This window comes from Hylobates moloch, unplaced genomic scaffold, assembly GCF_009828535.3.
Source record: "Hylobates moloch isolate HMO894 unplaced genomic scaffold, HMol_V3 SCAFFOLD_294, whole genome shotgun sequence".
Taxonomy (NCBI): Eukaryota; Metazoa; Chordata; class Mammalia; order Primates; family Hylobatidae; genus Hylobates; species Hylobates moloch.
Genome location: NW_026652569.1, coordinates 117 through 27,508, shown reverse-complemented (window position 1 = coordinate 27,508; position 27,392 = coordinate 117). Strand labels below are relative to the sequence as shown.

At 58.3% G+C, this 27,392-nt stretch overlaps 2 protein-coding genes and 1 long non-coding RNA gene across 8 annotated transcripts in view; 1 reads left to right on the top strand and 2 right to left on the bottom strand.

Annotated features, from left to right (window-relative positions):
• The window catches only part of LOC116464224 (semaphorin-3B), a 17,610-nt gene extending 5,105 nt beyond the window's left edge, over positions 1-12,505 (bottom strand). Inside the window, exons 1-9 of one of the 4 annotated variants that reach the window (XM_058435017.1) lie at positions 12,218-12,505; positions 10,252-11,648; positions 9,724-9,820; positions 3,503-3,691; positions 2,570-2,727; positions 2,354-2,416; positions 1,840-1,959; positions 1,666-1,759; positions 1,362-1,481 (exon numbers count right to left, since the gene is read on the bottom strand). In XM_058435017.1, coding sequence (XP_058291000.1) covers positions 1,362-1,481; positions 1,666-1,759; positions 1,840-1,959; positions 2,354-2,416; positions 2,570-2,727; positions 3,503-3,611 — 664 coding nt within the window. In that variant the 5' untranslated portion in view covers positions 3,612-3,691; positions 9,724-9,820; positions 10,252-11,648; positions 12,218-12,505. The other 3 variants (XM_032147515.2, XM_032147516.2, XM_032147518.2) reach the window with 3 other exon arrangements.
• A 125-nt stretch (positions 12,506-12,630) lies between these two features.
• On the top strand, positions 12,631-26,458 carry LOC131382628 (uncharacterized). Of its 2 annotated transcripts, none has more exons than XR_009212191.1 (4): positions 12,631-12,902; positions 24,737-24,877; positions 26,071-26,221; positions 26,313-26,458. It is a non-coding gene; the product is annotated as an uncharacterized LOC131382628 (long non-coding RNA). The 2 variants fall into 2 exon arrangements; XR_009212192.1 differs by having other exon boundaries at positions 24,734-24,877.
• On the bottom strand, positions 13,850-26,498 carry LOC116464223 (guanine nucleotide-binding protein G(i) subunit alpha-2). Of its 2 annotated transcripts, none has more exons than XM_058435016.1 (9): positions 26,332-26,498; positions 20,936-20,978; positions 20,538-20,679; positions 19,893-20,053; positions 16,451-16,579; positions 15,918-16,047; positions 15,680-15,833; positions 15,054-15,268; positions 13,850-14,399 (listed from the first exon to the last, which is right to left on the bottom strand). In XM_058435016.1, the coding sequence occupies exons 1-8, from the start codon at positions 26,336-26,338 to the stop codon at positions 15,078-15,080; spliced, it is 957 nt and encodes a 318-aa protein (XP_058290999.1). In that variant the 5' UTR covers positions 26,339-26,498; the 3' UTR covers positions 13,850-14,399; positions 15,054-15,077. The 2 variants fall into 2 exon arrangements, with proteins under 2 accessions (XP_058290999.1, XP_032003402.1); XM_032147511.3 differs by having other exon boundaries at positions 26,349-26,364.
• Positions 26,499-27,392: the final 894 nt, after the last annotated feature.

Sequence of the window (27,392 nt, the reverse complement as noted above, 5' to 3'; positions counted from 1 at the left end):
TTTTTTTTTTTTTTTTTGAGACAGTCTCGCTCTGTCGCCCAGGCTGGCGTGCTCGATCTTGGCTCACTGCAACCTCAGCCTCCCGAGTAGCTGAGATTACAGTCAGAGCCTACCACCACACCTGGCTTTTTTTTTTTTTTTTTTTTTTTTAGAACAAAGTCTCCTCTATTGCCCAGGCTGGAATGCAGTGGCACGGTCTCCATTCACTGCAACTTCCGCCTCCTGGGTTCAAGCGATTCTCCTGCCTCAGCCTCCTGAGTAGCTGGGATTACAGATGCACACCATCATGCCTGACTAATTTTTATATATTTAGCAGAGACGGGGTTTCACCATGTTGGCCAGGCTGGTCTCAAATTCCTGATCTCAGGTGATCCGCCCGCCTCAGCCTCCCAAAGTGCTGGGATTACAGGTGCACACCACTGCACCCGGCCAATTTTCGTATTTTTTAGTAGAGACAGGGTTTCACCATGTTGGCCAGGCTAGTCTCAAACTCCTGACCTCAAGCGATTTGCCTGCCTCAGCCTCCCAAAGTGCTGGGATTACAGGTGTGAGCCACTGTGCCCACCAGCCCATAGCCCTTATTTAATTTTTATTTTATTTAGAGACAGGGTCTGCTCTGTCCTGCAGTGGCAGCATCAAGGCTCACTGCAGCCTCCAACTCCTGGACTCAGGTGATCCTTCCATCTCAGCCTCCTGACTAGCCAAGACTACAGGTGTGTGCATGCCACTGCCCCCAGCTAATTTTATTTTATTTTTTGTCTTGCTTTGTAGCCCAGACTGGTATGAAACTCCTGTCTTCAAGCAATCTGTCTGCCTCAGCGTCCCAAAGTGCTGGGATTACAGGCGCAAGCCATTGTGCCCAGCCCCCATGGCTCTTAGAATAAGTGACTCTGGTCCCTGACAGTCCAGGCCCCCTTTTCATTGCTAGCTCTGCAAGTCTATTCCTTTGCTTGTTCCTGCATCCAGGCCTTTGCACTAGTTGCTCCCTCTGCCTGGAATGCTCATCCCTAAATTTTGCTGGCTGGCTCTCTTGTGCTTGGGAATTAGCTCATACTCCCCTCAGCACAGCGGCTTCCTTTACCCAACCCCCTCCAGCCACCCAGTCTCCTTTTCCCTTCCTCCCTTGTCTCTCTCTGGCCTCATGGCCATTGGACTTGATCTTATCGTGTATGTGATCTGTGAACGCAAAGAGGTCACGGTCATACCTGTCTTGTCTGTCTCTGTGACGCCAGTGCCTGATTAAGGAGGGTATTTGGTAAGACCTGGCCACAACCACTGCTCACTTACTTTATGGGCCTTGCTTGGCACCTGCCCTGTGGGAGGGTGACGGACTCCTCCCACCAACCCCACCAGCCTCTCACCATTGAGCCAGCGGGAGTCGTGTGGCTCTGTTCGGAGACTCGGACGTTGCCCTAGGCTGCGAAAGATGGTAAAGTCTCGTCCCATGAGGTCTGCTGCCACCCCTGAGTATAGCTCCTCCCCTGCAGACAGAGCAAGGGCCACTCAGCCAAACGGAGGGCTCTTGGGGCAGGAAGGCCTGGGGAGCTCTGGGAGCTCTCAGGGAGTCAGTGAGGGGGAATCCCTGGAGCTCTTGGGGGTCTTGGGACTTTGTGAGGTTCTGGAGTTTCTAAGGGGTTCTCTTGGGGCCTTAGCCCTTGGACTCACCCACCAGCACGGAGGCAGCCCGATGCCTGGGGTCATAAGGACTCTTCCCCTTGCCATCCTCTATCCTTCCTGGGTCCAGCCGGAGGACGGGCTCCTGGGAGGTGTGGCAAGTTGTGACTACCAGGCCCTTCTTACGCTCCTGACCTCCCCCTCCCTGCCTAGATCCGGCCTTACCTCTGCCCGGTGGCCCACTTCCACAAAGGCACAGGTTGGGTGGAAGGCTCCTGTGCCACAGGCCAGCAAATGGGTGTGGTTGTAGGCATGCAGCAACTTCACGAAGTTCATGCACTCAGTCTGGTAGGGTTGGAGGTGTGAGGCTTCCCCCAGGGACGTAGCCTTAAGAGGTCCCAGCTCACCAGTGGCATCCTCACCCCTCTCTCTCTTCGGCATCGGCCCAGGCAAGTACTAACATGGGCTACAGGGACCTGGGGGCCCTTGCTGACCAACCCAGGCCTCACGAGGGTGGGCGTCTGGGGAAGCACAGGCCTGCAAAGCCTCTCATGACTCAGAGGCCCCCCAGAATAATTACACGAGCCCCCACCCTGACTCACCACCCCCAGACCTCAGCCACCTCGACCTCCCTGCCCTCATCCCAGCCAGAACAGGCAGGCCTCTGTTTTAGCCCTGCCCTGTCTCTGGGGTGAGGGGCTGACCCTCCCCACTCCCGGCCCGGGCAGCCGGCACTCACACCAATGTCCTTCCCTGCCCAGTTGCACTCCTCTCGCCATTCCACAGGGGCCGGCCAGGCCAGCTATGGGGAGGTTGGGGGAGAGGGGACACAGGTCAGGAACTTGGGATATTCTCTACCTCAGGGAGCCCCTTCCTCTGGGTCTCTCCAGGCAGGCTGGAGTGGGGTCCTAGGGCTCCTTCCCTGGGGAGTGCTGGGGTTGGGAGTCCCTTGCACCTTCTTGGCCCGCTTGCTGATGTTGTCCAGGTTGAGGGAGGCCACATGGTTCTCGGCGCCCACAAACAGGCGTCCACGCTCCTCATCCACCAGCAAGGCCTCGTAGCAGCAGGTTCGCTCCAGGCTGAAAGTCTGGAGACCATGCCAGGCCTGGAGCTCTGCAGGGCAGGACACTGCTGAGGACTCACCAGCCATGCTGGAAGCCTCCCCCAGGTCCTGCCTGGTGGTGACTCTATGGGCCAAGGTTGCCATTAGGACCTGGCCTGTACACATGTGAGTTTCCGTGTGTGTGAGTTTACACACGCAAACCCAAGCCCACCCAGGTGCACGTGTGGAGCTGCCAGGGTAGGTGGTATATCCCCCCAGGAAGAGGAAGGCAGGTTGAACTTGGGCATGCTCAGACAGGTGGTGTCTCCAGGCGGGTGCACTGGGAGGCCAGGCTTATGGACACCAGAGTCCTGGGGGAGATCGGCATGCAGGGATGGCCAGAACCCCAACTCCCAAAAGTCAGGCTGAGAGTTCCTTTCCTGCCACTCCACCACCAGCCTGAGCTCAGCAGAACTGCCTATTCACTGCCACTGCCCAGGGGCCACCCTCCTATACAGGAGGCATGAGAAGGGGGCTCTGACTTCCCTGTTGCTCTGCTGAAGAAGTATTGCCTTGTTGGGGGTACTGAACGGAACAGAGACAAGGTCTGTTGCTATGGGGACAGGAGGGGTCTTCCTGAGAAAGCACGAAGAGAATGTGGGCAGAGGCTGGGGGCTGAGGCCCGGATAGGGTTAACTGGAGGTGGCCTGAGAGTGCCCACTAATCCCACCAGTCTGGTAACAGGCACGCACATGGGGCAACAGCCAACACAGAGACCCCTGGCCATGCCGGGACCCTTTCCTGCCCACCTCAAGCTGGGCCCTCCCGCCTGCCAGGTGCACCTACCTTGGAAGGAGAGCCGAAGGCGTGGGGGGCTGGGGGCGGCACCCCCCAGCCCCACTGCCCAGAGCAGGGCCAGGCCCGGGATCACGGCGGCGGCCCCGGCCCGCCCCATCTCAGCAGCTCAGGGCGCTCAGGGTTCAGCGGGTGTGTGTGTGGAGGAGTCTTGAGCTGCCCTGGACTCTGCCCCAGGATCTGGAAGAGGAGTCGGCAGCGAGGGCGAGGGCGGGAGGCTAGGGGGGGAGTCCCCAGGGATCAGATTACAGCCCCTAGGGGAAAGAGGCTGGGGGGTCGCATTCCACTTCCGAACCCTCCCCTCCGAGGGTGCCCCGCCTGGCCACAATCACAGACACACCCACGCCACTGGGCACACCCTCAGGGTCACCCTGCATTGGCAGGCCTGCCTTCACCACGTCACCCTTCCCAGTAACCTCCTCTCTTGTATACACACTCACAGACATTAATTCACAATGTGCACCCACTTCATGCCAGCCTAGACCTGGGAGGAGGGATACTGGGAGACACAGACAAGGTCCCCATGTGAGAGGGGACAGAGCGCCAACAAGGAATCAGATGGATGCAGAGGGTGCCAAGTGCAATGAGCAAAACAAGCCAGTCAAGAGTGAGAGTGACAGGAGGGGGTCAGGCCTCTGGAGGTGGCAGTGTCCCCACAGTCCCGCAGAAAAACACAGAGACACTTTTGAGGCTGGAGCCAAGGGTGTGGGTGCCTGTGAATGTGAATGTGTTTCCGAGTGTCCCCTTGTGATGTGCGCATGTGTGTAGTGTGTATGTGCATGTGTGTGCACGTCTATGTGCAAATATATAGTGTGTCATTGCACATGTGTGGATATGGGTTGGTGTGCACACACGTGGCACTGTGCAATCTACGCAGTGTATATGTGTGATATGTGCATATTTTGCACACAGATGTGTTGCACATTTGTGCGTGTGCAAACGTGTGCACCCATAAGAGTGGACTTGTCTCTGGGCATGTACGTGAGCAAATCCAACTGCAGCATCAATCACTCCATTCCTCAGAGGGAGAAGTGCCACCCAGGAGACCCAAGACCTGGGCAGAAGCCTCAGCCTCTGACTTGGGGACTGCTCCCAACCCAGCTGAAGCAGCCTCTGCATTTGAGCTTGAGGGCCCTCTCTCCACACCCCTGAGGAATCAAAGAGGGGCAAGGTGAGGCAGCCCTTCACTCGCACCCCAGCCTCCTGGCCTCGCTGAGCTGGCCTTCCCTCTCAACGCCTCCACAGCCTTTCTGAGCCTCTCCCTTCACTTCTCTCACCCCTTGAGGTCTCCCCATCTTTGAACCCCTTCACTCTAGAAGCCAGACACCTCCCCTTGGCCCTCAGCTGGGGCAAAGACCTGGCTGCTATGCCCACCCTCCTTCCCAGGGGTCAGCTGGGCAGGTGCTGGACACAGGAGCCCAGAGAGTGAGGCAAGGTTCCAGGTGGGATTAAGCAAGTGGAGCGGCTGCTGGGGCAGGTTCCAGGCCCCTCCACCCACACTCCTGCCCAGCTCCTAGCCCCATCCCAGGCCAGGACCCCACCTCCCTCCTTCCCTCCGCTGACACTTGCCGCTGCCTCTTCTCAGGTTCTAGAGGTCTTCCAGGCAAACACTGGCTGCCTTCTAACACTCCACCGAGGACTCCCGCAGCAGCACCTCTCCACTCTGGCCCCTTCCCACCCTGGGGCCGCTGGGGACCCTCTGACGGCTCCTTTAAGGAGCAGCCCCCGCCCCCACCAGACCAGCCACCGCCCCACGCGCAGCGCGCTGCGCCGTAAAGTTTAGAGGGCGGATCGGGTGACCGGGCAGGCAGCCGGGACCGGCTGGAGACGGCGGCCAGGCAGCAGTGGAATGGGCACAAGGGAGGGGCTGGTAGGGATGACCCCTCCCCTATTGGGCCTTAAGGCAGAAGTGTGCCCCAGGTGGCAGTCCCAGAAGCCAGGTGGCCAGCCAAGGCAAGGGAGGAAGAAACCCCAGCTCCAGGGGCTCAGCAGGCAAAGGGAATCACTGGGTGGGGGCACAACCCAGGGACTCCAATATCTCACCTGTCCCTCCACAGGTGGGGAGCTGTGGGGAGAGATAATGGGGAGCTCAGCTGCCACCTGTTCCCAGGGACCGGCTGGGGTGGGCGGGCAGCCGGAGGTCAGGGGAGGGGCTCTCAACTGGAGGTCGGATGGGCCCTCAGGACCCAGCCCCTGTCCTTCCTCACCACTTGGGCCACTTAGTACTTCAGTGGCCTAGCCAATAGTGGCTTCTTCCATGACAGCCAGGTCGAGGAGGGAGAGGAGGGCAGGAGAGGGGCAGACGCAGGAGGAGCAGCAAATCTCACTTCTGCACCACAGAGTGGGGCCCATCTGGAGTCCCCCATCCTGGACAGGTGGCTTTGCATCTCTGCTGAGAGGCTGGGGGGCAGACCACGTGACCTCCCTTCCTCTGGCTTCTCTTTCTAGGTTGGAAGTGGGAAGAACAACCCCCACCAAACCCAGAGCCGAAAACTGAGGGAGTTTTACAGACAGGACGGAGCTCCTGCACTTCAGAGCCTCAGTTGGGAATGACCTGGGGTCTTGTCCTGAAGCTGAGTCTGGTGAACATGCCCCATTTGTAGCATAAGTGGTACTTCTCTGGAGGGACTGTATGTTGACAGTGGTAGAGTGGAGCCCTCAGGTCCACCTGAGTGAATATACCAGGGCTTGAGAATGGGCTTTGAGCCTTCCATCCCCGCAAAAGGCATTTTTCTACCACCTCCCAAGGTTGATGGGGCAGTGTGGGCATTCCGAGTGTTGCAGTTCTGTTGCCCAGCCCTGGATGCCTCCAGCCAAGCAAGGACAGAGGTGAGGGGCACATCTCCAAGTCCCCTGGAAGTGGAAGTAGGGCTATGCCCCTCCTTCCTGAGCCTGAGGACCCGGTGTACCTGGCCTGGCCTCGCCAGCTGGCAGGTGAATAACAGGGGCCAGCGGGAGCCGCAGGGCCCTTCAGGAGGGCAAGTGGAAGGACAGATCCCTGCCTGGGCTCGTGGGCTTCCTGGATGCGGCCTTTTCCTACTCCAGGAGTAGCTGCCTCTAGCCTTGGACCTGGGCAGGCTCTCCTGGCTCCATGCAAGCAAACAACATTCTTTGGCTGTTTACAGCTTTCCACCCAAGCAGCCAGGATCAGCAAGTGCCTCAGAGGCTCCCATCTACTCCCACTGTGCCCCCATAGGCCCTCACTGCCTTATGTTTTCCAGGCCCAGGGACCCGGTCTCTGTTTCATCACCCCGCACCTTCCTCCACCTGCGTTCATTCTGGGAAATGGGATCAGAACCCCCCCCCATTATCTTTCCAATAGCCTGGGATTCAACCCCCAGCCAAAAGGACTGGGCTGTCTCTGTCCCCATTGAGTGCTGTGCCCTGTCCTCTGCCCTCTAGATGTGTACCCTCCCTTGAGTAGGAATGGAGGTCCCCAGGGATGGGAGGTCAAGTTGTCCCTGATTCCACATGGTCCCCTTTCTGTTTTTCAGCCCCAGGTCCAGTGTGCCAGGCCATGGGTAGGGGCCCCCATGGAGGTCAGCACTCCAGGAGCAGGGTCACTGCCTGTGGGTCACAGTCGGGGCTGGAACCCCTCGAGGATTCTGGAATCAGGCAGCCTGAGCCTGAGTCTCAACAGAATGGGGCAAACCAGGCAAGGCAGCTGGGGTCCCTTTTCCTGCCTGCACTCCTGCCCTGGACCTCTCTCTTTTGAGGGAGCTTCCATGGGCAGAGGCCTGCCTGGGTCCTTGCTCTGGGGCTGCCTGTCAGTGGCATGGCCTACCATGGCCTTGGCTTTTCCTTCTGGAAAAACCTGGATTGTTGTGCCAAATCTCAGCACCTGCCTCCCCACCCCTGGCCACCAGCTGGGCCTGCCCCTTTGCCCCTGCCTGGACTCCGGGTGGTGTGGTCGGGGTAGGACACCCATCTGAGGAAGGTTGTGGCAACCCTCCCAGTGCAGCCTGGGCTGGATGGGATCTTGGGCGCCCCACTCACACCTGCTTTAGTCATCAGGGCTTGTGGCTCCAAAGTCACAACTCTTCCTTGTTCCACGTAGGTATCAGGTCATGCTGCCCAGAGGACTTAGGCATGGTGGGGGCAGGCGTGGGCGGCCATAGGATCATCACGTGAGGCCTAACTTCCCAGACACTTTAAGGCCCCACCCCAGGGGCATCTCCTGGGGAAGCGTCTGCAGGCATGTCCTCACCCCAGCCTGGTCTCCACATTCCCAGGGGACCCTGGCCCACCTTTTTTGAAAGATTAGCTCCTCCCCTCCTTGCCTGTTCCCCTTCCCTTCGGAGGGCCTTGTCAGAACTGAGATGGAGGTGCTGAGGGAGGGGCTACCAAGAACCCTGGGCCTTTGGCTGTGGCCCTACCCCCGCCCGTCCCACCCCTGCCCTCCCCTCCTGCACATTCCTCCCAGGCTGAGGTCAGCCCCTCTGGGATGTGGGAGCCCCCCCCACTAGCCACATCACAGCTCTTCCCTCACTCCTGTTTTCCTCATTGCCCAGCAGGGAGGGGTGGGAGGAGAGGGGGCTGGGGGCGGGGCCTCCCTCTCCCTCCCTCCTCCGGAGCCCAGCAGGGTGGAGGGGGCTATGCCAGGAATGCTGGAAAGTGGACTCTGAGGGCACACTGCACTCATGAACAGACATTCACATAAATACTACATTCTCCTAATGGCAAGGGGAGAGCCTCCCAGGAGTGCTGGGTCTGGGGCTCTGAATGCTCTGGGGAGGGCTGGGGAGTCTGGAGCCAGCCCCAGGGATCAGCCCCCTTGTTAGTCCAGCAGGAGGTGGGGTTGAATCCCAACCCTGCCGCTCAGCCTACCCCATGGCCCTAGCTGGAGTCTGCACCTCTCATTTTCCTTACAGCTGCAGACAGTGGCCAGGCAGGTCTGGCACACAGTGGGGGTACCACAGGTATGCACTCTTGCTGCCACCTTAGCTCTGGGCATCTTGGGCACCCAGGCCTATGAGGGCCTCGGAGAAACCCTCCACTGCTGCCTCTTCCATCCCAGCGGAACAAGGCCCCTTCTCGGGCTCAGCTCCTCTCTTGTCCCGTTTTGTTGTGCCCCTCACCCCAGTACTTTTTTTTTTTTCTTTTTTTTGAGACAGGATCTTGCTTTGCCACCCAGGGTGGAGTGCAGTGGCAAGATCATGGCTCACAGCAGCCTCAACGTCCCGAGCTCAAGTGATCCTCCCACCTCAACCTCCTGAGTAGCTAGGACTACAGGCATGTGCCACTATGCCTAGCTAAATTTTTTGTATTTTTTTTTGGTAGAGATGAGGTTTTGTCATGTTGCCCAGGCTGGTCTTGAACTCCTGGGCTCAAGCAATTCTCCTGTCTTGGCCTCCCAAACTGCTGGGATTAGAGGCATGAGTCACCACTCCCGGCCACCTCAGTACAATTACTTCCTCAATCCTCTGACCCCTGTGCCCAGAGTTCTACTCGAACCTCCCTCCCTCCCCTGGGTGGGAGCTCCTCAGTCTTCTCACTTCCCAAGTCCCCAGCCCACCCCTGGCACTGCCAAGCCTGCCCTCCTGAGAGCCCCTACCTTTTATCTTACTTAGGACAAGCACTGACCCCTTTACCCTCCCCCAGGCTGTATCCCTGGGGTCATTCTCTCACTTCTCTTCCCATGCCTCCCCTCTGCAGGACCCTGTCCCTGACCCCTGACTCGAAGAGCTTGCTGAAGTTTGGTGGGATTGCAGGCTTTCAGCTTGGCATTCACAGGGCCACTCTCTTTTTCTTTTTCTTCTTTTTTTTTTTTTTTTTTTGAGACAGGATCTTGCTTTGTCACCCAGGCTGGAGTGCAGTGGCAAGATCATGGCCCACAGCAGCCTGGACCTCCAGAACTCAAGTGATCCTCCCACCTCAGCCTCCCGAGGAGCTGGGACTCCAGGCACACACCACAACACACAGTTAATTTTTGTATATTTTGTAAAAATGGATGTCTCACTATGTTGCCCAGGCTGATCTTGAACTCCTGGGTTCAAGTTATCCTCCTGCCTCAGCCCCCCAAAGTGTTGGAATTATAGGCCTGAGCTACCACACCGAGGCCACAGGACTACTCTGAAGCTTGGTGTAGCTTCCAGTGCTCCACCTGCCCCGTTTCTAGGATGCATTAGTTCTTTTGTTGCCAAGACTTTGCTTGCGCTGTGCCCTCCAATCTTTAGACCCTTACCCTTGTCACCTGCTGGACTTCTCCTCACCGTTCATGATCCACTTTGGCTGTCACCCGTCTTCTGTGTAATTCCAGACCCCTGTGGTGCCAGGTTCAAGCCTCTGGGCAGGGCTCTGCGTTCCCCACTGTGGGGGAAGCAGCAAGGGCTATAATCACTGGAGACCCCAGGACCCAGCAGAGGACAGGCATAGGGAGGCAGGAGATGGTGTGCCCGCAGGAAGCCCTTCCACATTCCTAGGCATGCTGAGTCTCCATGGGGTTGGAGGACGGATGGAGAAAGGACACCCCTTAACCCTGTCCCAGTCCCCCAGGCCTTGAAGAACCTGACCTCAGTAAGGTCAGAAAGCAGAAGGCAATGGGATGAGATGTCAAACTCTGATTTTTCTCCCAGCCAAGATCACCAGGGGCTGTGGGGCTGCATCTCTGGCAAGGGGAGAAAAGGACCCATGGCCTTGACTTCTGCTCCTCTTGAATATTAGTGCCCATCACCGTGTGACTGAGGGCTGAGTGGCTTGCAGGCATGGACACATTTGCTGCCACACAGCTGCATACATACCCCAGCTGACTAGAGGCCATCCCCCTGGGTGATGAGAGGTGCTGCCTTCCCTCTGGTAGTCCATGGTAGAGATGAGGACCGCTAGGATCTTTTGTTTTTAAGAGACGGGGTCTTGCTATGTTGCCCAGGCTGGTCTCAAACTTTTGGCCTCAAGTGATCCTCCTGCCTTGGCCTCCCAAAGTGCTGGGATTATAGGCATGAGCCACTACATCCAGTCAGGGTCTCCTTTTATTTATTTTTTTGAGACGGAGTCTCGCTCAGCCGCCCAGGCTGGAGTGCAGCGGCACAATCTTGGCTCACTGCAACTACCGTCTCCTGGGTTCAAGCGATTCTCCGGTCTCAGCCTCTTGAGTAGTTGGGATTACAGGCACCCGTCATCATGCCCAGCTAATTTTTGTATTTTAGTAGAGACAGGGTTTCACCATGTTGGCCAGGCTGGTCTTGAACTCCTGACCTCAGGTGATCCTCCTGCCTTGACTTCCCAAAGTGCTAGGATTACAGGCGTGAGCCACCACACCCAGCCCCAGGGTCTCTTTTTAGGGCAGCAGACACAGAGATTGGGGTCAGTTTTGGGGAGTGGGGCCAGACCCAGAACTCAGCCAAACAATGCTGTAGTCTTGTCCTTGCCTCCTCCCTGACTTCCAGGGTTGCTAGGACTTGGCTGGCCATGCCACTGACCAGGCAGCTGGAGTCAGGGCTTGTATTCTCCACCCAACTGGTTTGGCACTCAGTTTGGGTGGGGTGGGGTGAAATGATTCTGGGGAACTGAGAGGACTAAGTTTTCCTGACATCAGAAGCCATGGGGCTCCCTGGGACATGGGACTTCTTCCACGCCTTGACAGCCCCTGCAGCCTCGGTGATCCATGCTGTAACCCTGGAGAGGGCCCTTTCCCCCTTCTGCACCTGGCATCTAGGTCTGCACCTACCTGCTGGGACAGGGGGTGGTACAGGGGGGGTGTCTAGGCCTGGGGAACTACCGAGGCAGCCTGCCTGGCTCCTCCTCACTGAGTTTCCCTCTACTCTCCTCTCTCAGGCCTCTCTGACTCTGAAAGCTTGCCTCCCTCTTGCCAGCTGCTCCCCCACCCCCCAAATGGGTTAAAAATACCAAAGTTCCCACCACATCAGTAGCCGGAGCAATTATTTCAAGTGGGCCAGGCCCTCTGGGAGGCAGATCAGCTTCATGGCGGTCCCCACAGGCTGGAGACAACCCACCCCACGCTGGGAGCATGAGCCTGGGTCCCTGCCCAGCTCTGCATGTCCTGCTAAGGGTCCTGGGCCTCACAGCTGCAGCTCCCCATGGGTGGAGACAGAAAGATGGGGCTTCTTAGGCTGGGAGGGCTCTCGGGATGCAGCGCCAGGGAGCATTCAATTTCTGGTGCTCCCAAACCCAACTGCTCCTGAGGGTTGATGAATGGTTGAGGCCCAGCCTGGGACAGCTCCAGGCAGCAGGGGATGCCCAGGAGCCAACCTCATGGAGTCCCTTCAGTTGGGGTGCAGGACACCTGGGCATCCCCTTCCTGCCTGCAGCCCCCCATGGCTAGGAATTTCCCAACCACCAAACACAAGGATGAATTGACAGGCCGCCTCCACCAGTGCTGGGACAATGGAGCCTTATGCCCTGGAAATCTGAGCCTGGGTGGGAGGCCGAGGCAGGTGGAGGCCTAGCTGTCTGCACTCAGGGAAGCCCTGCCCCCAGGATCCCACCCAGACTCACTGCCAAGACGGCACCAGGGCAATCCTGTCAGGGCCCCGCATAGCCCATCCAGGGAGGGAGGCACTGGGTGAGTTAGGCAGACAATGCCAACCCCTCAATGGTCCCTCTGTGCAGGATTCCCCCTCAGGACAGAAGGAAGGAACCATCTCCCGCCCGCTTCCTGCTGGGCGGGCATCGGGGCTCTGGCGCTCCTGCTCGCACATCTGCGGCTCAGCGGGGTCCAGGCCTGGGCCTCTGAAAGAAGGCGGGGACCTGGGTTGGGCGCAGGATCCTGTTCTCCGTGTCGTCGGACCTCTCAGGCAGGGGCAGCAGGAAAGCCCGAGGAACTGGGGCGGGGACCGGGCCTGGGGGGCGCCGATGTCCTTCCGACCGGGCGGCAGCAGCCTCTCATCTCCTGCCAGTGCCGGCGGCCGAAGCTACGGGGCACTGGCAGGTGTGCGGGGGCGGGGTCCCGGGTCTCTGGCTCAACCCTCCCTCCCCGCCTCCGCGGCGCCGACCCTGGCCCGCCCTCTGTCCAGGCCGCTCTGTCCTGGGGCGGCCGCGGAGCCGTCGCCGCCTCACAAAGCTGCCTTTGTGTCCAGCGGCCTCCGCGGGACCCGCTGACGTCAGCCTCTGTGACCAGCCAGGCAGGGCAGAGCACGGGCGGCGGCGCCCCCTGGCGGCCGGAGGCGGAGGCGCCAACCCCGGAGCCCCACCCAGTCGAGGCCGGCCTTTCCGCGAGCCCGCCCCCACACGTTCAGGCCGCGGCTGCCCCTGGGAGAAGGTCCAGGCGCCTCGATGGCACTCAGGGCCCGCCCCACAAGCATCACCAGCCTTGCCATCGGCAGTTCCCTTCCCCAGCAACGCGCGGGCCCTTCCCACAGTCTCATGGAGCCTTCCATCTTCAGAGTCAATGATCTGCAGCCCTCCAGGCCCAGCCCGTGGCAACCATCACATGGTAATGTGACGGCTACCTGTCACTACCCCTCAGGTTTGGCGGGGGCCCTCTGGGTCAGGGACCTTTCTGAATGTCTTAAGCCCCTACTGGCCTTTTAGTCAAGCCAGAACTGCATGCGGCCCACCTGGCTGTGTGGCCTTGGCAACGCACACTCTCTGGGCCTTGGTACCTAAGTCGGAAGTCACTTTCTCCTTCCGCGCTAGAGACGCGCCGGCCACCCCTCCTGCTCCAGGTGTGGAAGAGCACCTTATAACAGCTCCCTTAGAAGCCTGCCCAGCTGCCCGAGACCCAAGGCTGCAGAGTGCTGGAAGGGCGGGGACACACGGGCCCCACATGTACGCTGCCTAGTCCAGGTGGGAGAAATGAAGCCCAGAGCGTCGGGCTCTAGGACGGCCCGGAAAGCTGAGTCAGGGCCCTGACCCAGGTTGAGGACTGAGGTTAGGACCACCATCACCTTGGCACACCTTAGCCCGGGCCTCTGCCCCTGGGAGAGAATACCCATCAGTTCTCGGTATTTTTTTTCTTTCTACATTTTATTATTTCAAACCAGGTGAACAATTCCATAAAACATGTGAAAAAAGCAAGGAAGTGTTCAACGCTGAAGGCCCCGGGCCTGGGACAAGGGCATGAGGGGCGTGGCCCCCCAGCAGGCAGCGGCGGTTCCTAGGTTAGCGCTAGGGAGCTACATTTTAGGTTAATGGAGCCTGGGCCCAGGGCCGCTGGGGCAGGGCCCTCAGTGACGTTGGCAGTTGTCTGGAACAGCCCTTGGAACCCAATTCTGTGGAGGGCAGGGCAGGGGTGCCGCTCGCACGGGGGCGGCCAGCAGAGGGACAGGTGTAAACACGCAGACACACTCAAGGCACGGAGTCACTTGGAAGGGGGGCTGGGGGGGTTGCTGGTCAGGATCTGACAGTTTTAAATAGTTTTTCTCTAAAAAGTTTTCTAGATTTGCAATTTTTTTTTTTCCTTTACTTTCATTTTTTTAAAAAGCTACGAGAATGAGCAGGTGGACTGTGGTTTCCAGGAACGGTGGCGTCTCACGCTTCTTGTGCTTTTTCCTTTGGGGCCTCCGAGCGGCTGGGGGTGGGGGACTGGGCAGGAGGCTCCCTGTAAACATTTGGACTTGGGCTGGGGCAGGGGCTGGTGTTGGGCAAAGCTGGGGGTCCAGGCTGGAGAAGCAGGGGCCCCTCCAGACACAGCCTTGGGAGACTCAGCATGTGCCCCCCTCCCCTCATCACAGAACAAGACAATGGTTAAAAACCAGAACAGATGCCCAGAAGGGGGTACCATGGCCATTACCAGCACCTCAGACAAGGGCAGGCTTCAAACAGGGAGGCCTGTGGCAACCCCTCCCCTATGTCTGGAGCTGAGGGGACAGGGGGAGCTGAGAACAAAGAGAGGAAAGAGGAGAAAAGCGGCCGGGGGAACAGGCGGGGAGCTTGGTCTTCTTGCCCCCATCTTCCTCAGGGGTTGGGGCATACAGAGTCGGCGGTGGCCCTGGAGGTGGGGGGAAAGCAGAGCATGGATCGGGAAGCAGCCAGGGCGCGCCTCTCTCCCGCCTCCCTAGACAATGACCCTTCTCTATTTTTCCTACCCATTTGTTACCAGGGACACAGTTGCCGCCCAGGAGCCAGTTTCTGTTGCTGGGTTACATGGGGGAGGGGAGTCTGTGGCACTGGGAGAGTCATCCCCACCTCCACCAGGGCCAGTGGGGCCAGCCTAAGCCCAGGACGCTCAGACAAGTCAGAGGGCAAGAGCTGGAGGAGCACATGGAGCTGGTGGTAGTGGGCAGCAGGGCTGGGCTCCATTGGCATCCAGCTTCCAGCAGGCTGGGCCAATGGCCTGGTGGGTGAGGAGGTGAGATTTCTCCAGGGAACATCAGGATGGCCTCTGGTTCTGTCCCAGGGCAAGGCCAGGCCCTTCTGTCTGGACCACTGGGCCAGGCCTGCTTGTATGACCTCCTCCATGCCCTACACCTCACTCACTTGGCCTCCTGATCCACACCCTGGGCCTTCTCCTCCCTTGTCCCCTGGTCACCTATTGCCCCTCCCCCTCCAGGTTCACCCCCCTACCCATCCCCAGAACCCCCTACTGGGGCTCCAGGCCCACTTAGTCCTTCCCCAGCGCCCTGCCACAGCCCCTCTGGCTCACCATCCCGCCAGGCCCCGCTGCCCCTCAGAAGAGGCCGCAGTCCTTCAGGTTGTTCTTGATGATGACGTCGGTGACGGCGTCAAACACGAACTGCACGTTCTTGGTGTCGGTGGCGCACGTGAAGTGTGTGTAGATCTCCTTGGTGTCTTTGCGCTTATTCAGGTCCTCAAACTTACTCTGGATGTAGCTGGCTGCCTCATCATACTTGTTGGCCCCTGGGGGAGAGAAAATGAAGACTTGTGTGTGCTGCATGTGTGGCAGGCAGGCCGCATCCTACGTATGCAGCAAGGGTCTGTGCGTGTGGACGGCCAGGCATACAACCTGTGCATGCATCTGCATAATATGACAACGTGGCTACCCATACATGCCAGATGTGCAAAGGGGTACCCTACTGTGTGAAGGAGGATGCCCATGTACACATGTTCAGGGGTACATGCTTGAGTGTGTTAAGGGCTCCATGCGTGCACACGCAACTATACAAGCCTAAGTGAGGCACCCATCCCCTGCAAGTGTTCCAAGGTTACACTTCTGTCCAGTGGGGGGCGCCTGAGGGCCACCTGGTCACCACAGGCTGCTCGGGGACAAGAAGCAACCCTCCGGAGGCCCTGTCCCCACAGTCCCCACACCTGTGTACTCAGGGAAGCAGATGGTCAGGGGACTGTGTGTGATCTTCTCCTCGAACAGGTCCTTCTTGTTGAGGAAGAGGATGATGGACGTGTCTGTGAACCACTTGTTGTTGCAGATGCTGTCAAATAGCTTCATGCTCTCATGCATGCGGTTCTAGGGGTAGAATAGCGAGGTCAACGCTAGCCACCACTCCCCAAGCCCGCTGCCTCCACCCACAGCATTCTCTCAGCCTCTCACCATCTCCTCGTCCTCAGCTAACACCAAGTCATAGGCGCTCAAGGCTACGCAGAAGATGATGGCTGTGACGCCCTCAAAGCAGTGGATCCACTTCTTCCGCTCAGACCGCTGACCACCCACATCAAACATCCTGCAGATATAGATCACTTTAGCTCCAGGAAGGGAGCCCTGGGGGAGGCTTTCTGCCCCATTTCCCAGGTTGGCTGACTGAGGACAGAGGCCTGCCCAGAGTAGGGCAGCTACCTTCTGGAATCATCCACACTTGCCCACCTCACCCCTGGTTCTGGGCCAGGGGCTTGGACAGCAGGCAGGCTGCAGCCACATCAGGCAGGAGCAGCAGAAGCTGTGAGCAGTTGGCAGAGGTGGCATGGATCCTGACTGCTGGTTCACTAGGTGGTGAGGATGTGCTTACCCAGAACACATGAGCCTTGCAAAACCTCAGTGGGGCTGGGGGATCCTGGACCAGCCCCTGCCTCTGCTACCCCGAAGGCTGGCAGGTCCTGCCCCTCCCACCTGTCCGCATGCTCGCTCACTTGAAGTGTAGGTCCTTGAAGGTGAAGTGTGTCTCCACGATCCCCGTGGTCTTTACGCGGGTCCGTAGCACATCTTGCTGTGTGGGGATGTAGTCACTCTGTGCAATGCGCTCCAGGTCGTTCAGGTAGCTGGAGGTGGGGGGTGGGAGGGTCAGTGGGGGCCAGCATGGGGCTTCCTTACCTGGACCCTGGGCCAGCTGGAAGAGGCCCCTTCCCTCCCATGCCATTTCTCAAGCACAGCCCTTGCTTTTTTTTTTTTTTTTTTTTGAGACAGAGTGTCACTCTGTTGCCAGGCTGGAGTGCAGTGGCGTGATCTCGGCTCACTGCAACCTCTGCCTGCCAGGTTCAAGCGATTCTCCTGCCTCAGCCTCCTGAGTAGCTGGGACTACAGGTGCCTGCCACCCAGCTAATTTTTGTATTTTTAGTAGAGACGGGGTTTCACCATGTTGGCCAGGATGGTCTTGATCTCTCGACCTCAGGTGATCCGCCCACCTTGGCCTCCCAAAGTGCTGGGATTACAGGCGTGAGCCACTGCGCCCGGCCTAGGCACAGCCCTTGTTTCTTTAACCCCTGCCTGTATTACCTCATTGCTCAAATGAAGAAACCTGAACTCAGAGCCCCCGGCCTCCCACCTGTAGAATGGGAATGGGAGGAGGTGCAGCTCTGTGGACAGCTAGCCAGCCAAGCTCCAGCACCCAGGTTCTGAGCCAGACCTGCCTCGGACAGGATCCAGGATGTTGGGGCTATAGGCAAAGAGGGTGGGAGGAGGCAAATTAGTCCTTCAGTGAAGGATTCAGGATGCTAATGGGCGCAATTATGGCACTAGCCGCAGAGCAGCCTGGTGCGGTCCGTCGATGTGGTGCTGGACAGGTTGGGGCCTGCCAGGCCCAGTGGGCTCTTTGCCCAGCGCCCAATGAAATCAGCTCCTCAGGGGGAGGGCACAGACACCTGCTTGGCGGGGGTCCCGGGGCTCCTCATTACCAGTTCCCTTAATTAGTATCAAGGCTACCCCTGCAGGGTCTGCCTCTGCTGCCTGCCTCAATATCCCTGCCATGCCCTGGAGGCTGGTCCCAGGCCTCCAGGCTGCTGCCCAGAGCCGACTTTTCATTCCTGGGGCAAGGCTGCTGGGGCCGGCCCTTGGCTCCCACCAGCAACCAGGCCAAACCAGGCCAGGGGGAAATGATCTCAGAGTAGCAGGGACAAAACAGAAAAACAGGAAGGGCCATGGGGAACCATGAGGCATGTGCTGTGACCCGCATACCACGCCCCGCCCCTACTGCCAGAGCCCTCAATGTGGAGGCACCATGGTGCATTCCACACCAGCCTCTCCCTTTTCCCCAACAGGTGGGTTCGCCCCAGGGACCCCCTGACTCGCTGCAGGCTTGGGGTTGCTGCGAAGAGGGGCTGGAAGAGCCCTGCTTCCTGTGGTGTTCCAATCAGCAACCCATCCCCGGCGGGGGAAGCTATCAAGGCATAAACCTGACTGGGAGAACAGGGCCTGTGTTCACTCCCAAAACTGTGCTGGGCACACAGTGGGTGCCTAATGTCTGGAGAATGGAGAAAGAGGATGATAGAGAAGCAGGAGGTGGCCTGGAGGTGGCTTTATCCCTGCTCCCTTTTAGTATCATGGGCACCAAGGCCCCTGCTGCTCTGACCCCAAGCTCGCTGGTGGCTGGGCCAGAGATCTCAGGGAGGGGCAGTGGTGAGGCCTGGGGGCCCCCACAGCATTTGGCTGTGACTCCACAGCTCCTGTAGGGGGTACATATTCACAAGAGCATTCAGGCCATGTAAGAAGGGTAGAAGGAGGCTGTTCATGTGGCTGGGACAGGGCTCAGGAATCACGGCCAGGCAAGACCCTCCTCCTCCTCCCACCCACGCTTGCTGAAATCCACCCTATGGGTAGGCTCAGGATTGGATGAGCAATAGGAGCAAAAGGGTGTTCCAGTCAGAGGGGATTGGATTAAGCAGAGATAGGGGAAGGCTAGAGTACAGGGATAGCAGCCTATCTGGTGACACCATCCAAAGCCTGTGGATGTCTCCTGCAGCCATCCTCAATAGCTATTAGCCTGTCTGTCCTGTTCCCCGTGGGGTCCTCAGCAGCCTGCACCAGTCAGAGTACATGATAGATACCACAGGGAAGGAGCTCAGAACTGTGGAAAGGGTGCAGGCTTGTCATGCCTCTGGGATGCCTGGGACCCTTGTAATTCCTCAGCTGAGTCCTGGGCTCGGCCTAGGGCCAGCGAGGGTCAGATCTGAGGTCCAGGGCCTCTGACCTACACACACACCTGTCACCTCCCAGATAACTTCCTCCCCTGTGGCCCCCTCCAGCCAGCCTCCACAGCCTATGTTCAAGCACAGCCAGCTCCCCACCACCCCGAGGATGCTGCACATGCTATGCCCCTGCCTGGAATCCCCTCATCCACTCCTCCCCTGGCTGACTCTCCTTCAGAGCTCAGCAATCCTGTCTCTGGGCCAACCCCACCTCTACCTTTTCACTAACACCCTAAATTGTCACTGCATGGGGACTTTGCTCCGCTCATCACTGTGTCCTTGAAGCCTTGCACAGGGCCTGGCACAGAACAGGTGGCAGCAAAATGTTCTGAGTCTCGCTCTGTCGCCCAGGCTAGAGCGCAGTGGCGCGATCTCCACTCACTGCAAGCTCCGCCTCCCAGGTTCACGCCATTCTCCTGCCTTAGCCTCCTGAGTAGCTGGGACTACAGGTGCCCGCCACTACGCCCGGCTAATTTTTTGTATTTTTAGTAGAGACGGGGTTTCACCGTGTTAGCCAGGACAGTCTCGATCTCCTGACCTCATGATCTGCCTGCCTCAGCCTCCCAAAGTGCTGGGATTACAGACGTGAGCCACCATGCCCAGCCGCAAATGTTCTTTTTTGAGACGGAGTCTCACTCTGTCGCCCAGGCTGGAGTGCAGTGGTGTAATCTCAGTTCACTGCAAGCTCCGCCTCCCAGGTTCACGCCATTCTCCTGCCTCAGCCTCTCCGAGTAGCTGGGACTACAGGCGCCCGCCACCACGCCCGGCTAATTTTTTGTATTTTTTAGTAGAGACGGGGTTTCGCCATGGTCTCGATCTCCTGACCTCGTGATCCGCCCGCCTCGGCCTCCCAAAGTGCTGGGATTACAAGCATGAGCCACCACGCCCGGCCGCAAATGTTCTTTAGAAGACTATGTCAAGACAGATCAGACTCAACTGGTCTGGAAGAGATGTACTGTATAAGCCACCTGCCTGTCATTCCTCCTGGCCTTTCAGCAACATGACACCCACCCACCCCCCAAACAAAAAACACCAAGGCCTTGGTTAACAGTCATCAGTTTCATAAGCAAAGACCAGCAGTGTCCTTCTGGGGGTTCTCAGGCCCTCCCGTCCAGCCTTTAGTCCTCCCCCAGCCCCTGCCCTGCCCTACCCAGCCCCTCAGAGCACTCACTAGGCAGCTGAGTCGTTGAGCTGGTATTCCCTTGAGCGGCCAAAGCAGGCCTGCACACCATGGTCAGCCCAGAGCCTCCGGATGACGCCGGACAGGTCATCAGGGAGCACGCCTTGCTCCTCGGCGGTGCAGGATAGTGCAAATAGCTGCCTGGCGTCGTCCTGGGCACAGTGGCGGGTGGTCAGGCAGTTGAAGGAATGTACCCCCACTCTGCCAGAGGCAGGGAGACCTCTGTAATGGGGCCCAAGCTAGGGTATTCTTGGATTCCCTAGGATGAGACTTGCCCTAAAACCTTTTTGTTGTTGTTGTTTACTTTTTTCTGTGACGGAGTCTAGCTCTGTCACCAAGGCTAGAGTGCAATGGGGCGATCTTGGCTCACTGTATCCTCTGCTTCCCGGGTTCAAGCAATTCTCCTGCTTCAGCCTCCCAAGTAGCTGGGATTATAGGCACGTGCCACCATGCTCAGCTAATCTTTGCATTTTTAGTAGAGACGGGGTTTCACCATGTGGGCCAGGCTGGTCCTGACCTCAGGTGATCCACCCGCCTCGGCGTCCCAAAGCGCTGGGATTATAGGCGTGAGCCACCACACCCAGCCACCCCGAAACCTTTTGGGAGGTGGGAGAGGGTGGGGTGGAGGGCACATACCGCTCTGGAGGGGTCAGCAAAGTCGATCTGCAGGTTGCCCATGGCTTTGACAATGGCCATGATGGACTGGATGGTGTTGCTGTAGACAACCGCCCGGTACTGCCGGCATTCCTCCTCAGAGTAGCCGTCCTCATGGATGATCCTGACAGCCAGGGACCAGGAAGGTTAGTGTCCCCAGGGCACTGGGAGTTCCCACGGCTGCCTGGGGCTACTGGGACCTGCTTCAGAGAAGGGAAAACTGCCCCTGACCCACTGGGACCTGAAGATAAGTGACTGCCTCTAAGAAGATTCTGGGCCTGGCTAAGACTGGCTGGGCCTGTAGTCGGGGGCAGTGCAGGCCCAGAGGATGAAGAGAGGAAGCTGGAGTTTGGGCACTGCCTCTGGGATACAGCACTTACTTCATCTGCTTGACGATGGTGCTCTTCCCTGACTCCCCAGCACCTGGAACAGAGGGCACAGGTGGTCAGGGGGCAGGCCCAGAGGGGCTCCACAGGCACAGAACAAATGCCCAGACACCTGTAGTCCAGGAGGCAGAACTAACCTTCCCACCAGCTGCACTGTGAGATGGAGGCAGCTGGGCCTGGTAGGCAGTTGAGCTACCAGGAATGCAGCTGGCAGGGCCACAGTGGTCAAGGTAACCTAGAGCACCTGTGCCCCATGGCAGACTCTCTGCAGGCCTTTGCCTCCCACAAGCTCTGCTGCCCACCATGGCTCCCCACTGTCCTGATTGAGTTCAGGGGTCTTGGCTGGAGACTTGGCCAGCGCTGAAGGAGACACCCTGTTCTCACATACATAGGCTTGCCAACCTGTGCAGCTGGTGCATGCCAACATGGTGCCCTGGGCAGAGCTGGCAGGAAGATGCCCTGCATACTCCATCCAACAGGGTAGCAGCCCTTCTTCTCCCCACACTCTGAGCCTTAGCAACCAGGGGCCTAAGCAGGAGCACAGCATCACACTTTAGCTTTCTGGACATGGCCCAATGCCCCGCGCTCTGCTCACTGCACCCAGGTCTGCCCTGAGCAGATGGAGGCTAGAAGGCTAGAATCTAGGAGACCTACAGTATAACACACACGTGTACTGACTCATGATCTGGGAGACCTGCGGCGTATCTCACACACCCACACCCACACACGCCCATACTAACTCAAGCTTTTCCCTGGCCTGGTACAGCCCTGGCCCATATTTCTCCTTAGCTGGTACCGAGATTTGCTGCATTCTCTCCTGTATTAGTCACAGCAGATACTGTTTCTGTTCCCATTCTACAGATGAGGACATTGAGGCTCAGAAAAATAAAGTATTGATCTAAGATCATGTAGCCAGGACTGAGAAGGGCAAGAGGGTGGAGGGAACCCATGATGCCTCGTCCACCCTGCCATTCTCAAAACGTGGCTGAGACCCTGTGGGACAGTGCCCTGGGGAGGTATTTAAAAAAGCAGATTCCGCCGGGAGCAGTGGCTCACGCCTGTAATCCCAGCACTTTGGGAGGCTGAGGCAGGTGGATCACCTGAGGTCAGGATTTCGAGACCAGCCTAGCCAACATGTTGAAACCCCATCTCGCCGGGCGCGGTGGCTCACGCTTGTAATCCCAGCACTTTGGGAGGCCGAGGCGGGCGGATCGCAAGGTCAGGAGATCGAGACCATGGTGAAACCCCGTCTCTACTAAAAATACAAAAAAAAAAATTAGCCGGGCGTGGTGGCGGGCGCCTGTAGTCCCAGCTACTCGGGAGGCTGAGGCAGGAGAATGGCGTGAACCCGGGAGGTGGAGCTTGCAGTGAGCCGAGATGGCGCCACTGCACTCCAGCCTGGGTGACAGAGCGAGACTCCGTCTCAAAAAAAAAAAAAAAAAAGAAACCCCATCTCTACTAAAAATAACAAAAACTAGCCGGGTGTGGTGGCAGGTGCCCGTAATCCCAGCGGCTCGGGAGGCTGAGGCAGAAGAATCGCTTGAACCTGGGAGGTGGAGGTTGCAGTGAGCCAAGATCGTGCCATTGCGCTCCAGCCTAGGCAACAAGAGCGAAACTTGGTCTTAAAAAAAAAAAAAACAAAAAAAACAAAAAACACACAGATTCCCAGGTCCCATCCCAGACAATAGAGCCAGATCTTGAGGAGTGCAGCCCAGGAGCCTGTATTACCCAGGCAGTCTGTGTAAAGAAGGACCAGGGTGGCCACCCAACTCCCTGGCTGGGGGCCAGAGGGAGTGGAGGCAGGGTCTCACCTTGACCTTGCTCCCTTGCCGCTGGCTGTCTTGAGCTCCAGGTCGAATGGCCCCCAGCTGGGCCCTGCTGTCCTTCCCAGACCCTGTGCTCCTGCCCCATCACTGCCAGTCACACCTGCAGCTGCCAGGCACTACCTCTAGCTTCCTCCAGGGCCCTGCTCATGCTATTCTCTTTGCTGGGAATATGTGCCCCATGCCCCATTCACGGTGTCCCAATTCTGATCACTGTGGCACATCTGTTCCTCTGTGCAGCTTAGCTGGGTGGGCAGTGGGGTCTGTGCAGAGGTCAAACTTGGGTACTCTGGCCAACCTCACCAGCATCCCTTGGGGCTGGTCAAAACAACCTCAGAGGATGAAGGTGCTAACAGACAAACGAACACAAGCAGTAACAATAACATCGGCAATATCGACAGCAAAGCTATATGAAAACAGGGCCCATGATGTACCAGATGCTGCTCTACATCAATGACACCCACCAACTGCCATCTCCACAGCAACCCTGGGAGGTAGGTTCCATTCTCACCCCAATCTAACCAATGAAGGAAGTGAGGTCCAGGGAGGCTGAGGTCACAGGGTTAGAGTCCCCTCTGCAGGGAGCGCACTTGCCCACCATGCAATCCCTCCTAGAGCTGTCCTTTGTACCTGGTACTGCAGCGGAGCCACACAGTCCACCTGGCACTGGGTTCACTCCCTATCTCCCCAGGCAGACTCTGGGCCACGTCTGCAGTGCTCAACAAGCAGCAGCAGGCATTGGGACATGGTGGCAGGCCTTGCCAAGGCCCCTGCCCACCTTCAGCCCCCTACGCCAGAGACCACCCTGAGGGGAAGGGCCTGAGCCCTCCTCACAAATGCCACCAGACGCCTGCAATCACTGAGCTTCTGACTGTCCCAGGCCTGCTTTCCAGGATGAGGGGAGGGGATTTGGGGAGTGACAGCTAGCTGGGTATGAGGTTTCTTTTTGAGGGTGGTGACTATGTTCTGGAATTAGATAGCAGTGATGGTTGCACAACCTTGTGGACATACAAATGTGCAGGACCTGGGCAGGCTGGGGCGCTGTGGCTGGGGCAGCAATCCCCTCTATTGCTTTAGCCCCTGGGTACTACAGGCACCAGGCCCAGTATCTTCACTGGGGTGTGTACCGCGATATATACCAGCACCACTCCCTCCCCATCGGGCTGTGCATGGCAGAGGGGCAGCCAGGATCTCCACACCAACACTCCTCCACCTGCTAATGGGGACACGGCGAAAGGTCCCAGGAGAGCCTCACAGTGATCACTAAGGCCCATCCCCCTGGGGCTCAAAGCACCCACTGGGGCAGGGAGGGCAGCAGTGGCCACCCGACTATCTTCCCCACTGGCTCCTCCAGAGCAGGAGGAAGAACCAGGAGCCAGTCACAGCCAGGATGGGGGGAACTGGAGGAGCAGACCAAGGATGCGAAGTCTTGGGTCCCCATGCAGTCCCGAGCCAGGCGAGCTGAGACTCAGCAGGGAAGCTACCCAGGGCACGGGGGACCTGAGGTCTAGGGTGAAAGCTTCCCCCTCTTGTGTGACTTCGGGACTCCTGCCCACTTGAGGCATCAGTTTCCCTATCTGGCCACTGAGAGTGAAGAGGGGGTCTGGCCCTTTGCCCACTCTTAGTAGGTGATGTGGGCCACTTCGTGACCCTGCCCAGGAACGAGGGTGCAAACTTGCTTTGCATCTGATTTTCCTAGCAGCAGCTAGACCTGGTAGACACGAGGTAGGCAGCACAGAGCCAGTCACGCTAGGAGCCAGGATATCTGCTCCCTGCCCTAGCCAGGGAGGGTCCACTTCCCTGTCCCCTTCAAGTTTCATTTTCCCCTCCTAAGGCCTCTTAAATGTTAAGAGAACATTCTCTACCCCCAGCAGGGGTCACTGAAAAAAGAGCTCCACTTGACAGGTAAGCAAATCAAGGTTATGGAGCCTCTATCCCTAGACTCAGGCTGGTCTCTTTGTCTTTCCAGCAGCTGTGACTCAGGCGGGAAGTAGTGAGTGGCAGGACAAGGGCGTGGTGCTGACAGCCAGGCAGGAAGCAGGGGGAACAACGGGACAGAGGCAGGGGCACAGCCCAGGAGCAGCTCCAGCAGAGAAGGGGGCCAGGAGCAGAGGTGGGTGGAGCCCCAGTATGGCATCTGGGTGGAATGGGTGGGGTGAAAAGCTCTCAGGCAGCCCACAGGCTAAGTGCCCTGGCAGCTGTGGGGCAGTAGCCTCACTCTCCACATCTCTGGCTGGGTCACCTTTCCATCAGGACCTGATGGATGTCCCCTACCAGATAAGCTGGCATGAGGCTTATCTGTGAGTTTTGCGCACACCCAGCTCCCCTCGCACCTGCCTCTCAGTGGGGTGGCTGAGTCCAGAATTGTTTTTTTTTTTTTTTTTTTTCTTAAACAGAGTCTCACTCTGTCGCCCAGGCTGGAGTGCAATAGCATGATCTCAGCTCACTGCAACCTTTGCCTCCCGGTTCAACCTCTGCCTCCTGGTTCAAGCGATTCTCCTGCCTCAGTTTCCCCAGTAGCTGGGACTACAGGCATGTGCCACCACGCCTGGCTAACTTTTGTATTTTTAGTAGAGACAGGGTTTCACCATGTTGGCCAGGCTGGTCTCGAACTCCTGGCCTCAAGTGATCCACCTGCTTCGGCCTCCCAAAGTGCTGGGATTACAGGCGTGAGCCACCACGTCCAGCCTGAGTCCAGATTTCTGCACAGATGCTGGGTAGGGGAACTGAGGCAATAGAAGGTGGCATGAATCAGCCCCTCCTGCCCGAAGAGGGCCCCACCAAGTGCTCTATCCCCAGCTGGGTAAGACCAGAGAGGCCTGCAGAGGTTCCCTGGGGTGGCCTTGGCATTCCCACTGAGTCACACCTCTTCCCACCAAGGAAGAAACCTCTGCAGCCTTTGCCCTGTGGCACAGCTGGGGCCCACAGCAGGTGGGCAGTACTCGAAGTGATGTGCTGGGTGGTGGCAGCTGCTCTGCATTAGAACATCTGCTTCCACTTTGGGAGTGCTGAGCCCCAGAGGAGGGAACCGATGAGAGAAGGGAGACAGTACCACTCCACCTGCGCGAACAAGACCAGCAGGGCCCCTGCAGCAGGAGAGACAGGCCCACAGGTCTCGTCACTTGATGCTTATTCCAGGCCCCAGCATTCAAGTCACAGCATCTGTTCATCTTGGACCCTCTAACTCCTTAATAGGCTTTGATCTGCTGGGAGGCTGGGACTTGCTGCTGTCCTTTCTGGCTTCAGTTTCCGCTGGGCAGAGCTGTCAAGCCTCAAGCAGCCAGCCAGCCTACCTCCCATTTTCAGATCCTCTCCCAGAAGGAGGTCTAGTCTTGCCACAGCCCTGATGTCCACTCTGATCCTTCCTGAGATCCTCAAGAGCTTCAGCTCCTTTCCTGCCCTTTCTCTGGCACCTCATCTGTGAAATGGGACAACACTGTCTCCTTCTGAGAGATGGGTAAGGATTAAATGCAAAGCTCTTCTTACAGTGTGGGGCACATGGTGAGCATTCAGGTAAAAGTTATCACTATTTTTCTACCCTTTGAAAGAGTACAGATTTCCCCAAACCTCTCATTTCCTGCAACCTGCAGAGAAGACTGCTGTGGTCATCTCATTTGAAGGAGAGCTTCTGAAGGTTTTCAGATAAAGAGCAGATGAAGAGCAATGGACAGCGGCTAACAGGCTGATTCAGAGCTGTGGTGGTTCCCTGCTGGGACTCAGCATAACCTGGGACAGGAGTCAGAGCTACTGGCTCCTCTGCTGGCTTTCCGCTTTGTCGTCACTTCCCTTCCGTATAACCCGGCACTCCTACACAGCTGGGGCCTCCTTCCTGCCCAGGAGCCTCACTGCTGACATTGCTCACTGGCTCCATACACCCAGAAAGCCAGGCAGACCTCCCTGGAGAGAACCCCTATACTGGTGGGCTCCGTGGGAACACGTGGGGCCAGGGAGAGCAGCCAGCTGACGTGTCAGGCCCAAGGGCAGAGATTCTCAGAAGCAGCAGCGGCTGGGACCACAGGGTAGACTTGGGCAGCGGCCCAGCTCAAACCCACACCAGGCCCGCCCACACTGCCACAACTCCCCAGCCTATCCCAGTGGGACATGGTGGAGCAGGTGGGGGTAGCCCTGAGCCCACCGCAAAGGCAGCCCGGACACCACCTCCTACTCTTATCCCAGGAAGGTGCCATATCTCCAGCTCAGCCTGTGGTTCTCAGATCCCGTGCACCCCCACGTCCCCTGCAGTCCTAGGGACCCAGGCCCCGCCACCACCAGGGGGCGCCCGGCAGCCAGAGACACTGTGGAAGGAGGTGGGGGCTGGGCAGCACTGGGGAGCGTTTTGTTTCAGAAAAGCAGCCTCAGCTAGGGGCGACTGGGGAAGGTGTCCCACCCACCAGCCCGTCCCTGGGAAGCCCCCAGCCTGCAGAGACTCGGCACACACCGAAACCATGGCAACGGGAGGGAGGGGCAGAGGCCTGGCCAGACAAAGGCCCTCTGAGCCCCGGCCCTGGCGTCTCTTCCTTCCTCCAGGTGCTGCTCCCCGGCCCCCCTCATTCGGCCCCCCTCATTCCCTCCGAGGAGGCTCAGCACGGGTCCGGCACTGGGAGGCAGGGACTCGAGGTCTTGAAAGG